The sequence below is a fragment of the Rhinopithecus roxellana genome, chromosome 9, assembly GCF_007565055.1.
Source record: "Rhinopithecus roxellana isolate Shanxi Qingling chromosome 9, ASM756505v1, whole genome shotgun sequence".
NCBI lineage: Eukaryota > Metazoa > Chordata > Mammalia > Primates > Cercopithecidae > Rhinopithecus > Rhinopithecus roxellana.
In genome coordinates this window covers 102,771,743-102,789,079 of record NC_044557.1, presented here as the reverse complement: position 1 = coordinate 102,789,079, position 17,337 = coordinate 102,771,743, and the positions used below count along the sequence as shown (strand labels likewise).

At 45.5% G+C, this 17,337-nt stretch overlaps 1 protein-coding gene across 1 annotated transcript in view; it reads right to left on the bottom strand.

The window, feature by feature from the left end:
* Nucleotides 1–17,337, bottom strand: part of ANXA13 (annexin A13) — a 57,573-nt gene that overhangs the window by 20,103 nt on the left and 20,133 nt on the right. The window contains exons 3-4 of the mRNA XM_030937499.1: nucleotides 12,731–12,806; nucleotides 2,011–2,096 (exon numbers count right to left, since the gene is read on the bottom strand). Of these exons, the coding sequence (XP_030793359.1) occupies nucleotides 2,011–2,096; nucleotides 12,731–12,806 (162 nt within the window). The remainder of the gene's footprint in view (nucleotides 1–2,010; nucleotides 2,097–12,730; nucleotides 12,807–17,337) is intronic.

The window sequence follows — 17,337 nt, the reverse complement described above, 5'->3', positions numbered from 1 at the left end:
GATCCCTAGGCTTTCACTTTGAACCCATTTACTCTTCTTTAGACTAAAGATTAAGAAGCATTGTATCCGAGTTTTCTTTCTTTCTTTCCTTTTTCCTCTCTTCCTCTCTTTCTTTCCTTCTTCCTTTCTTTCTTTCTCTCTCTTTCTTTTTCTTTCTTTTCTTCCCTTCTTTCCTTTCCTCCCCTCCTCCCTTTCTCTTTTTTTCTTTTCTTTTCTTTCTTTCCTTTCCACAGGGTCTCACTCTATCACCCAGGCTGGAGTGCAGTGGTGCAATCACAGCTCACCGAGGCCTCAACTTCTTGGGCTTACGCAACCCTCCAGCCTCAGCCTCCTGAGTAGCAGGGACTACAGGCACGTACCACCACACCCAGCTAATTTTTTATTTTTGGTAGAGATGAAGGTCTCAACTGGTCTCAAACTCCTGGGCTCAAGCGATCCTCCTGCCTTGGCCTCCCAAAGTGTTGGGTTTACAGGTGTGAGCCACCCTGCCTGGCCTGACTTTTCATACTGGTAGGGTGAATGTGTCTTGGGAGGGTACTGGAATTAGGGATGTTGACAGGGATAAAAATGCAGCTTCAGACCAGGCATGGTGGCTTATGCCTTTGATCCTAGCACTTTGGGAGGCTGATGTGGGCAGATCACGAGGTCTCAGGAATTTGAGACTAGCCTAACCAAAATTAAAATAGAAAAATTTTACTAAAAACACAAAACTTAGCCAGGTGTGGTGGCACATGCCTGTAATCCCAGCTACTCAGGAGGCTGAGGCAGGAGAATCGCTTGAACCTGGGAGGCAGAGGTTGCAGTGAGCCAAGATGATGCCACTACATTCCAGCCTGGGCAACAGAGTGAGACTCCATCTCAAAAAAACAAAACAAAACAAAACAAAAAAAATTCAGCTTCATGCATTCAATTAAATGCAATTGAACTGAAGATGCACTTATTTTCATCAAAAATTACATTGATGAGCCTAAGAGTAAGGCGAGAAGCAGAAAAAGCACAAAAGCACAGCCATTTGGGCCATTTAGTGTATGAGCAAATAGCTCTACTTATGACACTGGGTCCTCCAGGAGCGGATACTGTTCTTGAAGTCAGAAGACTTGGATGTGAGTCCTGGTTCTCTGTCTTTTTTTTTTAGATGTGTGTTGTTGTAAAATGGAAACAATCATAGTCACCATAGCTTTCCTGTATTGGTACATACTGGCATTATCCTGACTGGTTCTCCCAGCAACATGAGAAGGGAGCTAAGTTGTCATCTTCTTCCTATCCATGAAAAGACCAAGGCCTGAAGCAATTGTTACCTGCTCAATATCAAATAAATAGGAAAACCCAGCTTCATCTTTCTATATATCTATTTATACCTACAGTGATTGAAACGGTAAAAGTCTGATAAATACAAATGAGAATACAGCATAATAATTGATATTCATTTTGCATGATAATTCTAATGACATTAAGGTTGTGTTCATTATATATTAATAAAGAAATAAGAAAGCCTAATGCATACTTGAAGACTTCTGTATATAACATTATTTTCAACAATAAAAAGAATGAAAGAAAAGAAAGAAAATGTAAAGAAAAAAAGGTGCTGATAGCTTAATGAAATGGAGGGTTTTTTTTTTGTAGTTTTCTGTAACAATCACTTATGAAAAATTCCTGTATAAAGACTCACTTGTGGAAACTGATATTCAAATTACTGATCTATCTACATATGTACAGTTAGTCCAAATTAAGTGAAAAAAACACTAGGGTCTTAACAGAAAAATGAAGTCAATTTAAGAAATAATGAGTTTAAGAGTCCTGATTTTACAGGCTATTGAGTTAACAAAGCAATTTCAGTTTTTCTGAACTCCATTAACGCTTTTAAGTGGTGATTTCAGTTTTCCTCCTGGGCTGACTCAATAAAGCTATAAAGATATTCTGAATGGCCGTGGGGACATGAGGAAGCCAAGACGGCTGAGGCCACGGCTGGGAGCGCGCTTGCTGACTACCCCTGGAATCACCTTGCCGTACTGTTGCCTTGTACTTTTGCTTGATTTGTTGCCTCTCATCTGATGTCCTGCCCGATAAGATTTCAATGATGGCTGCTTCATTGGTTCCTAAAATGCAGGAGAAACAAACAAAGCCACAGTGAGCAAGAAACAAGATGGAAGTTTGTTTTAGTCCAGGGTGAGGAAGCCGGGACTCACAGTTTAAAGGTGGTCGGAGGCATCTGTGAACCCAATGGACCCTTAGCTTTGACGCCTTGTGCTGAAAACTGTATTCTTTTCACTCACTTAGTCAAATAGCCATTGAGGCCTCACAGTGCATGGCACACAGTGCTAGGCACTGTGGTGGAAAGAGGAACGAGTATGGCCAGTTCCTTAATTGTATTCCTAGGGAAATGAAAACATTTATCCACCCAACACTTGTATGTGAATGTTCATAGCAGCATTACTCATAATAGCTCAAACATGGAACAGCCCCAATGTTCATCACCCGAATATGAATAAAGAAAATGTGGAATATCCATACAACGGAATGCTATTTGGTCAGAAAAAGGAATAAATTACGGATAGATGTTATAACATGGATGAACCTTAAGAACGTTATGCTAAGTGAAAGAAGTCAATCATAGCAGATCACATGTTATATAATTCCATTCATATGAAAGTCCAGAATAGTAGAATATACAGAGGCTGGAAGTATACTAGTGGCTGGGGTGGGTGGACTGCCTAGGGGGATGGTACCTGGAGTCTAGGGCTACTTTTTGAAGTGATGAAAATGTTCTAAAATCGACTATGGTGGCGGTTGCATGTATCTGTGAGTATAATAAAAACTATTGAATTAAACACTTTAAGTGGATGAATCATATGGTGCATGAATTATATCTCAATAAAAATGTTTTTAAAAACAGCAAGGAAAAAGATGGCCTGTTCCTTGGCCTCTGGGTGCTTACAATTGCACGAACAAGATTAAGATATAGGCTCAAACTGTTACAATATTAACCCCACCCATACATTTGTCAATCTCAGGAGAGAAGTCTTGATTGAAACCATGAAGGGCGGTTGCCCCTTTTAACTCCTATTACCTTTATGCTATTTTTTAAAAGCTTTTTTTCCCCTGATGCTCAAAGTAATACAAGCTCATGGCAGCAATTTGATCAGTACTGAAAACTATAGTGAATAAGAAAGAAGGGGAGAATATCCTTGTTTGAACCAGAAACCAGGATCAGAAAGATGACCCAGGTATTTCCAGTGTGGGAATGAGAAAGACTGTTTTACCATCAAGCCCCACATTAGATTTATTCAGGCTGGATTCAAATCATGGCTCCACCCTGTACTGACTGCATGACATTGGGCAAGTGATTTGTCTTGCTAAGTCTCAGTTTTCCCACCTGTAAGATGGGGGTAATAGTATACAATAGAATAGAAATAGAATATACATCAGAATGAAATGCGAGAATCCAAGTGTGGGTCCAGTCCGTGGTGGTCCAGAGAGTGCATGTGGGAAACCCAGGACACCAGGGGATGTAAATGACCACGCACCTGGCACTGCCTCACATCCATGCAGGGTGTGCACAGGGACCAGCCTCCGTGAACTGCTCACCCCAGTGATCAAGCTCACTGGGATCAAGGCACAGCAGTCAGCAATCATGGGAGCTGGAGGAAACGTCAGAGACTACCTAGTCCAAGCTCTTACTTACAGATGAGGAAGCTGAGGCACAACACAGTGCCTCTTCTCGGTTCCTGCGTGTACCTGACTGTTCTGCAGCATTTGAATTCTGCAGTTGGGAGTTCTTTTTTTTTTTTTTTTTGAGACAGGGTCTGTCTATGTCACCTAGGCTAGAGTGCAGTGGCATGATCACTGCAACCTGCACCTCCTGGGTTCAAATGATTCTCCTGCCTCCGTCTCCCGAGTAACTGGGATTACAGGCACCCACCACTACGCCTGGCTAATTTTTGTATTTTTAGTAGAGATGAGGTTTCACCAAGTTGGTCAGGCTGGTCTCAAACTCCTGGCTTCTGGTGATCCACCTGCCTCAGCCTCTCAAAGTGCTAGGAGCACAGGCATGAGCTGCCGCACCCAGCCTGCGGTTGACAATTCTTTGCGTGAAACACCTTCCTAGATGGCTTTGTACCTCCTTTCCCAGTCCTTCCTTTCTCCTCTCCATCACCTCCCTCTCAGCAGTTCTTGATTGGCCTTTATTCTTCTGCTGGCTTTTTAAACTCGGTTTTCAGTTCTCCTCTCTAATGGAGTCACTCCTTTCCCAGGCGACTCTCGCCCTTTTACTGATGACTCCAAGATCAGCGCCTCCAGCCCTAATTGCTCGTCTGAGTTCAGATCTTATTTCCAGCTGCCTGTAGCCAGCTTCCTACAGATCTCCCAAGGCATTTCAACTTCCACTGTAGCTTAAACCGAACTTATTTTGTCTATCCTTAAATCCATTCCCCATCCTGTTCCTTTGTCTCAGCGCATGGCATCACCTGGATTAGAGAAAATCCAAAGTCACCTTTGAGGGCCCACCTGTCTTTTTTACTCTCAAATATTACGAAGTCCTGCCTGTCTCACCTACAAGACAACTCTTTCACCTGTTCCTTTTCTTCATTCCTACTGTCACTGCCTAACAGGCCCTAAGTGTTTTTAGCCCCCACCCCGATACAGGCTCTGATCTTTGCAGTCCACCCTGGGAAGCTCGCATGTGTTCATTTCACGCCATACTTTAAATACCTTTAATGATTCATCTTGACTCCTAGAATTACATCAGAATCCCTTATGGTGGCATTGAGACTCCCTGCAGTTTGGTGTCATGCTTCTCTTCTAGATCCATCTCTGCACACAGCAGCCCAAGGCTTACTCACCTAATCTCAGCTACACTTGTTAAGTTTCTGCTTCCTCTGTTTTGGCACAGCACACTATTTACATGTATATTTCTAGGATCATTGCAGTGATTATCTAAGACTGCAGTACTGACATTCTGAGCCCGACACCTGGGCTCTAGGGAGTGACCACTAAATGGCAGTGTGTGCTGTTATGGTGCCACTCACTGCTGTCTTGCTCTGATTGGTGGGTGGACCTAGATGATGGCTGCCACCCAGCTGAGCCATCAGGATCCTGAAGGAACCAGATCGTGCAAATGCATTTTGATGCATTTTGATAGAAGGTTTGAGAGCAGGAAAAATCTAGGCCATGGGGATGGGAAATGAATGGAGGGAACGTAGCTGGAGATGGGAAAGAGAAAAAAAGGGAGCCCTGGCAAAAAAAAAAAAAAAGAAAAATGTGAGCTGTTTAACCCTCCCTCTGCGCCAGCACCAGCCCTCAGAGTCAGCTTTGGAAAGACAGAGAGGGGACTTAGAAAGACAGGCCTGAGCAGGGGTCTGATGTGACAACTGTGTTCCAAACCTTTGGGTCCTCGGACCATTCACTTAACCTCAAAGCGTATTTTCACCTCCACAGCTCCGGGAACATTTAGCTGTTTGGTTCCTATTGGAGAAACAGAATTCTAGGAGGAGCTCACTTGCAAAAATAGCAGGAGTGAGTTGCCTGCCTGGTGCTGGCTTGGTTTCAACACTGGGATTCACGTAGTCCTCCTTCATTTCCTTCCAGAGCTTTGCCTCCATCATGGGTATCCAATTGCTCATTCTATGACACTATTATGACTTTTTTAAAAAAAACTTTTGAGTGTCAGAAATCTCACTTCAAAAGGGATTTTCTTTTCTTGTAAATATCTCTTGAACCTACCTCTTTCTTTCCATTCAGGCCACTCTTGTCCCAGATGAGGGCCTCTGCCTCTCAGGCCTGGATCCTGGCAGGTGCCAAGCCCGGAAGGAGCCTTTCTGCCCACAGTAGCCCCAGTTACTGTACTGGGCCCACGAGGAAGCTAGGGCTCATGCCTGGCTCTCCCTTTTCCCTCACCCCACATTCAATCAGACTAAGGTCTCTCCATTCCACCTCCTTAGTGCCTCTCAGATGCACCCGTTTCTCTCCATCCTCATCTCCACCCCATCGCTCAGCACAACTGTGGATACCGCCCACATGCAGGTTCCTCTGTTGCTCTCACTTTTTCCAGTTGGCATTCACTGCCCCCAGAACAACCGTTCTGAAGTGTACATTGGCCTGCTCACCCCTCTCCTTCAAACCCTTCAGTATAGGGCCTCTCAAATGCAGAATGAGGCTTCAACTCTGCAGTGGGGCCTATAGGGCCTTTTGGCTGCTCAAAGTCTTGTCCTCCTACCTGTCCTCCCCCAGGCTACTTTCCACCCACCTCGTAGATGATTTGCAGCTCCTGGAACAAACAACACTTTCTTTCTCGACTCTGGGTCTTTGGATGGGCTCTTCCCCTCAACCGGAACACGCTGATCCTCACCTCTGCTCCCACTTCGCCTTCAGGTCTCAGCTCCCTGCACACTCCTGGACAGAGGAGGCATCTCGCCCTCTGTGTCTCTCATGCTGCCTGCTCTTCCTGTCTCTGCCAGGACACACTGCAAGTTCCATGGGAGCAGAGTGTTCTGTTCACCACGGTATTCCCACAGAAGGCTGTCAGAATTTATCAGATGACTTGCTGAATGAACGGATGCTTAAACATGTGCACACGCGAATGAATGAATGGATGAATGAGGAAGTTTGCATGTCATCACTGACAGAACCTTGTCTCTGAAGTAGTGTAAGTTGTATGTGATACTGAGATGGGTCTGCGTAGTGGGGACCAATAGAAATCCTCCATACTCTGATGCCACATGCAGCCCACATCTGGATAATCAGGAAAATGAAATTAATATTAAAAATAATAGTGCCGGGTGCGGTGGCTCATGCCTGTAATCCCAGCACTTTGGGAGGCTGAGGTGGGTGGATCACAGGGTCAAGAGATTGAGACCATCCTGGCTAACACAGTGAAACCCCGTCTCTACTAAATATACAAAAAATTAGCCAGGCTTGGTGGCGGGCGCCTGTAGTCCCAGCTACTTGGGAGGCTGAGACAGGAGAATGGCATAAACCCGGGAGGTGGAGCTTGCAGTGAGCCGAGACCGTGCCACCGCACTGCAGCCTGGGCGACAGAGTGAGACTCTGTCTAGGAAAATAATAATAATAATAATAATAATAATAGTGTTTTTTAGACATTCTTTCTGGGAAAGGTTTAAAAAAAGAGAGAGACCAACCCAAATGCCCATCAATGACAGACTGGATAAAGAAAATGTGGCACATATACACCATGGAATACTGTGCAGCTATGCAGCCATAAAAAAGAATGAGTTCATGTCCTTTGCAGGGACATAGATGAAGCCAGAAACCATCATTCTCAGAAAACTAACACAGGACCAGAAAACCAAACACTGCATGTTCTCACTCATAAGTGGGAGTTGAACAATGAACACATGGACACCGGGAGGGGAACATCACACACCAGGGCCTGTCAGGGGGTCGGGGTCTAGGGGAGGGAGAACATTAGGAGAAATACCTAATATAGATGACGGGTTGACGGGCGCAGCAAACCACTATGGCACATGCATACCTACGTAACAAACCTAAACGTTCTGCACATGGATCCCAGAACTTAAAGTATAATAATAAAAAAAAAAACTAATAAAAGTCTATGAAATTTTAAAGTTAAAAAAAAAAGGCAAGAAACCAGATTGCAAAACAGTCCTGAGACGGCCCAACAACAACCTGGAGGTTGGGGAAGGCCATGAAAACAACACTGGATTTCCCCCAAGTCCTTTGAGTCCAGTCTCAGGTTGATCCGGGCAGTGTTTCTACTACCCAGTCACTGAACAATGACCTCACTTTACATTTCACAATATGTGTATCATATAAGCAGTGCTGCTGAATGATTTCCTGTAAATACTTACAATGGTTTGAGGCACCAGGGCCAGTCCCCAGTGGTTCTGGGAAAGGCTTTTTTAAAAATGAGAAAAGAAGGACCCACACACTGGACACTGTAATTTCACAGTAGAGGTCAAAGCCGGGGCAATAATCAGCCTCAGGAAGTGCCTCTGGGCCTCCTTGGTTTTGCTTTTCCCAGAAATTTTCTGGGAAGATACCGAGTCACATTTCAGCAAGAAGGGGGCTCCAGACAGGGTGGGAAGGCCCCGGGCCTGTGTGGCAGAACAGTGATCAGGGCTGTGGTGGAGGCTCAGCTTTCCCTTGGGCTCCAGTGCCAGCCCAGCCTGCCTCGCTGGGCCCAGGAGGCTGCAGCCCCCCACTCTGATGCTGGAGGGTCACCCTCTTCTGCTAGCTCTGCTGGGCCGCGCTGTCTCTCATTTCTCCTTTGGAAATGGGAGTGCAGGGAAGACAGATGAAGTAACGAATGAGCACAGTCCTGCCTGCCTGAGCAAGTCACTGCTTCCCACTTGTCCACTGTCTCAGTGTCCAGAGGGGAGGCTGCTGATTCAACGGCCACAAACTTGGTGGCTTAAAACAACAGCAGCCTATTCCCGCACAGCTCTGGAGGGTGGAAGTCTGAAATTCTGGCGTCGGCAGGCCCACAGTCCCTCCAGCAGCCCTGGGGCGGAGTCTGTTTTTACCCCTCCTGGCTTCTGCCAGGAACCCTTAGCATTCTCAGGTTTGTGGCTGTATATCTCCAGTCTCTGTCTCCATCTGCCCATGGCCTTCTCTGTGTGTCTCTTCCTCTGTCTCTCCTAAGGACACTTGTCATTAGATTTAGGGCTCACCCAGGTAATTCAGGATAATTTCATCTCAGGATCCTTAACTTAATTATATCTGCAAAGACCCTTTTTCCAAACAGTCATGTTTACAGGTTCTGGGGGCATATATTTTTGGGGAGCCCGCATTCAACCCAGTTCACCCTCGGTGATGGAGAACAAGGACGTGACTACTCAACGCTCATACTGATCTTGCTGGCCTTGTGCAGATTTTGGATCCCAGCATATCGTTCCAAAGGAGGCTATCCACATACAACGAGGGCCAATGAGGTGCTGGGCTCTGTGATGCCTCTTTTATCCGTCTCCATGTGAGGAGACATTGTTAGCCTCATTTTGTAGATGAGAACACAGGTTGCACATTCACTCTCCCTCCTTCCCTCTCTTCCTCTCTCTTCTTTCTTCTTTCTCTCTCTTCCTCCTTCTCTTCTTTCTCTCCTTCACTCTCTCCCTCCCTCTCTCTTCTCTCTCTCTCTTCTCTCTCCCTATCTTCTTTCTTTTTCTCCCTCCTTCTTTCTCTTCCTCCCCCCATTGTCTAGCTCTGATTTATTCAAGAATTCTTAACCTATTTATGCCTGAGGTTGCAGTTTTTTGAATTTTTGCAATCAGACCTCGGCAATGACCTTGAGCAGTAGGATATAAATAATTCCCATATGCTTAGTGTTCCAATAATGGAACACTAGACATAATATGTAGGGTTTTAATATGTAGCCATCCCTTGTACTACTTTCCTACCAGATCTTCCCAATCCCAACTCCTGCAGACTTCTCAACATTTCTTGGGCAAGGCAACTATTCTATGGCTAGATAAGTTTCATATATGTATGTGTGTGTGTATATACATATATATGTGTGTGTGTGTGTATATATATATTTGAGATTGTGTCTCACCTTGTCACCCAGGCTAGAGTACAGTGGTGCCATCTCAGCTCACTGCAATCTCCGCCTCCCAGGTTCAAGTGATTCTCCTGCTTCAGCCTCCCAAGTAGCTGGGACTACAGGTGTGCACCACCATACCTGGCCAATTTTTATATTTTTAGTAGAGACAGGGTTTCACCATGTTGGCCAGGCTGGTCTCAAACTCCTGATCTCAGGTGATCCGCCTGCCTTGGCCTCCCAAAGTACTGAGATTACAGGTGTGTAATTACAGGTGTGAGCCACTGTGCCCAGCCAAGTTTCTTATATTAAAGCAAAATATGTCTCCTTGGAACTTCTACCATAGATCCAAGTTTTATTCCTCTGGAGCCATACAACAAATTTGTGCCCATATTTATTCTACCATGACACCCATTCTAGGAAAGTAAATCTCTACTAATCTACTTTTATGTAAAAAATCTATCACTTGTTTTTGTAAAACATTATGCCAAGTAAAAGAAGCCACATAGTGTATGATTCTATTTATGTGAAATGTCTAGAATAGGCAAATCAGTGGAGACAGGAAACCGATCAGTGATTGCCCGGAGCTGAAGAGAGGGAGGGGCTGCTAATAGGTGTGAGGTTTCTTTCTCAGGGATGAAATGTTCTGGAATTAGTGGGGATGGTCACAAAATCCTGTGAATATACTAAAACTCTGAATTGCATGCTGCAAAAGAGTGCATTTTATGGTATTCAAATTATATCTCAATAAGCAAAAAATTAATTCAATAAAACATTCTGTGGACTGAGATGGTTCCTACCTGTTGTTAATGACACTGAGCAATGTCTTCTCAGTCTGTCCCCACCCCCTCCAGGACTGCAGCCATGTAGCTGAGGTGCCCTAGCTAGGATGTCTCTAAATTGCTGGCATTTGGAGTGAGTAACAAGAATAGGTTCAATCCCCGTGTTCCCCACTTAATGGCTTGGTGACTTTGTCTGTCTTACTTAAAATGTCAGGTCCTCAGTTTCCTCAGCTGGAGAATGGATTTTTGTAAGAATTTGATGAGATTTTGTATATAAAGTGATTAGCCCAATGCCTGAAAGTTTAACAGTTTCTCAATAAATGTAAAAAAGAAAATCTGGAAAATTAATCCACTTTGCCCCTTGACCCCTTGGTCCCCTTCAATGATTTCACTTGCTAGTTGTTCTGGAACTCCTGATCAGCAAACCTGGGGTCAATCAATTTCTCCAGTCCTACCTTCAAGGATATAGGGAAAAATCACACAACCATTTGGGCTGGAGCCATGAGAAACCATGATCTCCCTACTCAGTGCCCTCAGTGCGTATCAGCAGTCTTCTCTTGGTTGTCTCCCACTTCTCTACTACTCAAGGGCTATTCCAAGCCACCACTCAAGCCCCATATTCCATTGTCAAACCCTTCTCTTCAGCAGACTCACCTCCCACTCACTGAGCAATGTCAGGTTACCAGGCATGGGTGCCTTCAATTTCTGCCCCGACAACACCTATGAAGGCATCTACTCCAGCTGTCAGTCTCAGCACCTTCCCTCCGTGTCCTGTTTAAGGGAAATCCTTCCATCTGTGCTTTGGATCTCACCCTCTTCCAGGCTTCTGGGACTAGACCTTGTGTCGTGAGTGGCTTTCCTGGATCTCAGGGCCTCTCTTCATGGCCCTAGACCTAGATGCTCTCTCCCTCATCCCACCCTGGTCCCTGGTCTACCTTAGTTTTGACTTCTTGTGGAGTCCCCAACTCTGACCCTTAGGATGTAAACAGCTTCTCCATTTTCAACCCTTGATGGTTGATCTTGGCCAGTTACTCACTTGATCTAGTTCTTTTTTCTTTTTCTTTTCTTTCTTTCTTTCTTTTTTTTTTTTTTTTGAGGTGGAGGCTCTCTGTCTCCCAGGCTGGAGTGCAGTGGTGCAATCTCGGCTCACTGCAACCTCCGACTCCCTGGTTCAAGTGATTCTCCTGCCTCAGCCTCCATGAGTAGCTGGGGATTACCGGCACCTGCCACCAACCCTAGCTAATTTTTGTATTTTTAGTAGAGATGGGTGTCACCATGTTGGCCAGGACGGTCTCGATCTCCTCACCTCATGATCCGCCTGCCTCGGCCTCCCAAAGTACTGGGATTACAGGTGTGAGCCACCGCACTGGACCGATCTACTTTTACTTGTTGCTTCCAGGTCCCTAATCCAGCTCTCATCAGACTCAATTCCCCACCATCTCCTAGGGAAGGGATCAGAGGGGTTTAGATCATACCAGGTGATATGGTTTGGCTGTGTCCTCACCCAAATCTCATCTTGAATCGTAGCTCCTATAATTCCCACATGTTGTGAGAGGGACCTGGTGGGAGATAATTGAATCATGGGGGCGGTTTCCCTCATGCTGTTCTCACAGTAGTAAGTCTCACGAGATCAGGTGGTTTTATAAGGGGAAACTCCTTTCACTTGGGTCTAATCCTCTCTTTTCTGCTGCCGTGTAAGAAGTCCCTCGCTCGGCCGGGCGCGGTGGCTCAAGCCTGTAATCCCAGCACTTTGGGAGGCCGAGACGGGCAGATCACGAGGTCAGGAGATCGAGACCATCCTGGCTAACACTGTGAAACCCTGTATCTACTAAAAAATACAAAAAACTAGCCGGTGGCGGGCGCCTGTAGTCCCAGCTACTCTGGAGGCTGAGGCAGGAGAATGGCATAAACCCGGGAGGCGGAGCTTGCAGTGAGCTGAGATCCGGTCACTGCACTCCAACCCGGGTGACAGAGCGAGACTCCGTCTCGAAAAAAAAAAAAAAAAAGAAGTCCCTCGCTCTTCCTTCGTTTTCTGCCATGCTTGTGAGGCCTTCTCAGCCATGTGGAACTGGGAGTCCGTTAAACTCTTTTTCTTTATAAATTACCCTGTCTCAGGTAAGTCTTTATTAGCAGCATGAGAACAGACTAATACACCAGGATTGCATGAACTGCGCTTCTCATGAAGTTTCTCTCACCTCAAGGTCAAATTAAATGTCACAATATCCAACTCCTAGCTGTTATATAGAATCCTGAAAAGTCATAGGATCCTACTATAATTTTGCGAACCTTAATAAAGAGGTCAGTGGAAGTGACTGACTTGCGTTAGCTTGGAATACACAAGATAGTGAGATGTCAGCTTCCTAACATCATGGGAAAGTTGGACATGAGACCAAGTTTAATCAACTTCAGAAGTAAATTAGCAACAAAATGTCTCTCATACCCATTCCTTTGCAGGCTTTGTTCAGCTTTTTGGCATCTCGATCCACATCAAAAACCTGAGGACTGCTCGCTTTAGCCTGGAGAAAATAATTGAGAAGGTGAGATGACAATATAGACATTCCTAAATGATCTCTGGCTAAAATCAGTAGCAAACTGGAGGACCAAACAGTCATCCTAACCAGGGACCAGCTGTCACTTCACACACTGGTACATGCGGACATCAGCTGGGGAGACTCTGGCCCCAGAGAGGTGGCTGGTACTCCTTGGGGCCAGCTGGCCTTGGATGACCAGGAGAATGGGCCCCTCTGTCCTCAAGGACAGTCATCCTGGCCAGCTCTGCAATGAGTGATTTTCATATCAACCCCACCTTTGTGTGTCTGCCTCTGAAACAAAGAATAATACTCTGGGCCAGTGTACTGGAGTGCTGGTTCTCCCCCTTTGCCATGAGACACAGTTATGTCTAAGGAATAGGTCAGAAGCTGACGGTTCTAGGACCTTATTACAGGTTCATTTGGTGACTTGGATCTTTGCCATCCACACAATGAGAGACATGTATTTGGTTTGTTGGAGATACTATAGGAACCAGTAAAAGCACAGTTCTGGTTTTAGTGCTCCTTGGAAAGGTAAAGTCCTATTTATATATTGTACTGAGCTGTTTCCCATACTTCAGTCATTGGCACAATACATGCAGTATTGCGTCCACAGTTACCTATGTCTAAATAATAAGCAAATTACTATTTGCTTATAATTATTATTTGCTTATTTTCCTTTCAATTGACATTTGTTTTTACTTAAAGTTATCTTAAAAAGGAAATCTTTGTTAGCACAAAAATGGAAACCCAGTATTGCTTGCATAAATGGAAGGTAACCACAAATATAAACACATAACTATTAAAAACTGCAATTAACCTGTGAGGTTCATTGTAGTTATGCAGCTGGTAGCTAGGAACACGCTGAGTTTCCTGTCTTTGCCTTTTCTAACGGAGCTTCTCCTAAGTGATATGTATCCATATATTTTCTTTTTTTTCTTTCTTTTTTTTCCAGACAGAGTCTCACTGTGTCACCCAGCCTGGAGTGAAGTTGTGCGATCTCAGCTCACTGCAACCTCCACCTCCTGGGTTCAAGTGATTCTCAAGCCTTAGCCTCCCCAGTAGCTGGGATTATAGGTGCACGCCACCACACCTGGCTAATTTTTTTTGTATTTTTAGTAGAGACGGGGTTTTGCCATGTTTCCTAGGCTGGTCTCGAACTCCTGAGCTCAGGCAATCTGCCTGCCTCGGCCTCCCAAAGTGCTGGGATTACAGGCGTGAGCCACCACGCCTGGCATGTCCATACAATTTCCATTCTTCAGTGAAGGCTGGTTTAAGTGCTACTGGCAGTACCACCATGGTTCAGTTCTCCCCTGCTTTCATTTCCTTTGGCACCCAGTGGAAGTGAACAGTAAACCACATGCAACTCACTGGGTATGTTGCCTTTCTCTGCATGGTATCCTTGTTTTCCTTATTTCCCCTTTCCCCATTGTGTGGCCTCATTGGGGCTGTTTGTCATGATGCTTGAGCCCCTTTGTCCTGCTCTTGGTCACCAATGTGGGCACATGCCCTGTGACTCTGGCAATCAGGATTGGTTCAGCAGTGAAGATGTAATCCAAGCAGGATTAGAGTCAATTGGAGTCTTTCCCTTGGTTGATACATAGATACTGAGAGAGATACACGTCTGCCTCCTACTGGGTCTGCTAGAGTGAAAGTGCGTGAGTCTAGGGCTGTTAGTGGCCATTTTGTCCACTACATAAAGGGAGAGAGAGAAAGAAACACATTGTACAAATCCTTAGACACAGCAGCGCCTGTGTCCTTGGGTTTCCCAGTTTCATTAACTAGCAAACTTCCTTGGTCTAAGTTAATATGAGTTGGGTTTCCATCCTTGTGACCAAAGTGTCCTGGCTAATATCTGTGGACTGAAGGCGAGCTGCCTTGAGGCTTTGGTTAATGGAGAATAATAGACTCCTAGAGCTGAAAGGATCATCGGAGCCACCTATCACTTCCCTGCCTTTTGGAACATGAGGGCATGCCCCATCTTGCAGCATCTGTTCCTGAAACAAGCCAGGAAGGGGACTGATATTGTTGTATACCTGCTGTGTGCCAGGCAGTTTATAGACCTTTCTTTATTATGCATAGGGAAGAGTGGGCATTACTAGTCTGCCTTCCAGGTAAGGAAACCTGGGTTCAGGCAGGTTAGATAATTTGTTTGAGGTCTGGCAGGATGCAGGACTGAACCCAGCTCAGTTTGCCTCCTAAAGCCTGTGCTCTATGCAGCGCACAATACTGCCTCACATTCTATGACTAGAGCTTCCATGATCCAACAGAGGGGTCGGATAACGCTGGAGTTGCAGAATGATACCTCCTGTTTTCCTTATTCAAATATTTTGTGAGATATAAGAAAGCTATTTGGTGCTTTTGAAGGCTTGTTGGCAGGACCAGTTCCATAATTTGCTGAGCTCAGTACAAAATGAAAGTGCAGGGTTCCTTGCTCAAAAATTACCAAGAATTTCAATACGGTAACATCAGAGTATTAAGCCAAGCACAAGGCCCTTCTGAGCATGAGGCCCTATGCAGTTGCAGAGGCTGTACACTTATAAGGGCCACCCTACTTTTGATCAAGTTCTGAAGGAGCTGGTCCTCTGAGTGTGGAAGTAGCAACTTCAAAATAGTAATGGCTTCTTTGCTTTTCATCCAAAGTATTATGGAGTGCCCAGGAAGTGAGGTAGAATTCAATCAGGGCAACAGAAATCTCTTATCACTTGGCTAATTCATAAGCTGTTCTCTATGTCCTGTTAGCCTCATCAGTGCAGAGAATTTTGTGGGACACATGATCTGTCCCACTTCACAACTAATGCGCTGAAACAGAGATGCAGGGCTCTGCAAATGGCTATGCGTGTTATGCCCTGCCTGAGGCCCTGGCTGAGGGGCTGGGGCAGGACTGAGTTGGGGGCACACTTGCCAAGCCTAGGTGCTGGCAGGACTGCTTCCCCTCAACGGTCACCTTTTTCTCATTTGCACAAAGAAGCTGTGAGGGCTTGCAGAGACCGTGTGGAGACTTGTCTAAGATCACCTGGCCAGGCAGTGGTTGAGTGGGAGCCAAGGCTAGAACCAGATTTTCTGATTCTGGCAGATCTAAATGACGTGCCTGCCCCTGATCCACTTCCTGTTTTAGGGAGGCCATTCCATGATACAAATATCATAGAGTTGTAGGAGCTGAGGGGTAAGACAAAAGAATGTTCTCAATATGCCCAAGACCAAAAAACCCAAATAACTCTGATATCTGGGAGGTGCAGCAGGAGAGTGTTGAGTCATGTGTTATGACTGACGATAACATTGGGACTTAATTTTTCCTTTTTTTAAAAATTTTTTGAGACAGGGTCTCACTCTGTTGCCCAAGCTGGAGTGTAGTGTCGCAATTTCTGTTCCCTGCAGCTTCTGCCTCCCAGGTTCAAGCGATTCTCCTGCCTCAGCCACCCAAGCAGCTCTCTTACAGGCATGTGCCATCACACCTGGCTAATTTTTGTATTTTTGGTAGAGATGGGGTTTCACCATGTTGCCCAGGCTGGTCTCAAACTCCTGAGCTCAGGTGATCCACCCACCTTGGCCTCCCAACGTGCTAGGATTACAGGCGTGAGCCCCTGCAACAGGCCTTCTTTTTTTTCCTTAACAAATAATGTGGGGTAGGACTCTCTGTCAGAGGCACTACCATCAGCAGGGCAGGTTGAGGTCCCAGTGCCCTGAATCCCTGCGGGAACCACTGTTAGCAGTGTTGGTTATCTTTCCTGATCTGCTTGAGAAGATAATTCAGGCTTGTTCCTTGTAACAGCAGGATATTTGATGTCAAAGTGAAAGAATCATGTGATGTGGTTTTAAAAGAAAGAGAAAAAGCAAACAGTCTGTCTGGCATTGTCCCCCCAGTTGTGGTGGGGGCTGCCTCCACAATGGCTGTATTCATCAGTGATGCTCAGTGCTGATGGAACGGGTGTCCTATGGCTTGTTCCCAGGAGCCGGGTACCAAACTTCTTCTCGGGAATGTATATGGAATGGACATTCCACGTCCATTGTTCATTGTTAATGGGATAGACAGCTGATGATGGGGCCTCAGGCCTGTTTGCCTATCCGGAGATTTAGTTTTTGAAACCTGAAGCAACTAAGCAGAACTTCTGCATACAGTGAGAATGCAAGTCAGATCCACAATGGGCTGCAGGGTACTCCAGGATGGGGTCAGACATGCTTGTGAGGCTTTAGGAGACCACACAGATATTCTGCTTGTTTTCAACTATGAGACATTGTAGAGCCAGGGCAACATTCCTTATTTTGTTTTCTTTCAATATGTTCATATTTTGACAGTGCTTGCACTGACACTCAGGAGACAGATAAAAACAGCAAAAGATACTAAACGTCAATAAAAATGATTTTAGAGGTCTGGGCTTTGAGCCCACGGGAAGCCTGGTTTGAATGCAGATCTGCCTCTTAGCAGCTGTGTGAACTTGGGCCATTAACCTGTAAGCCACCATCTCCTCATCTGTAAAATGGGAGCAGTCTCTGCGTTGCAAGCCTTGAGGCTTACGTG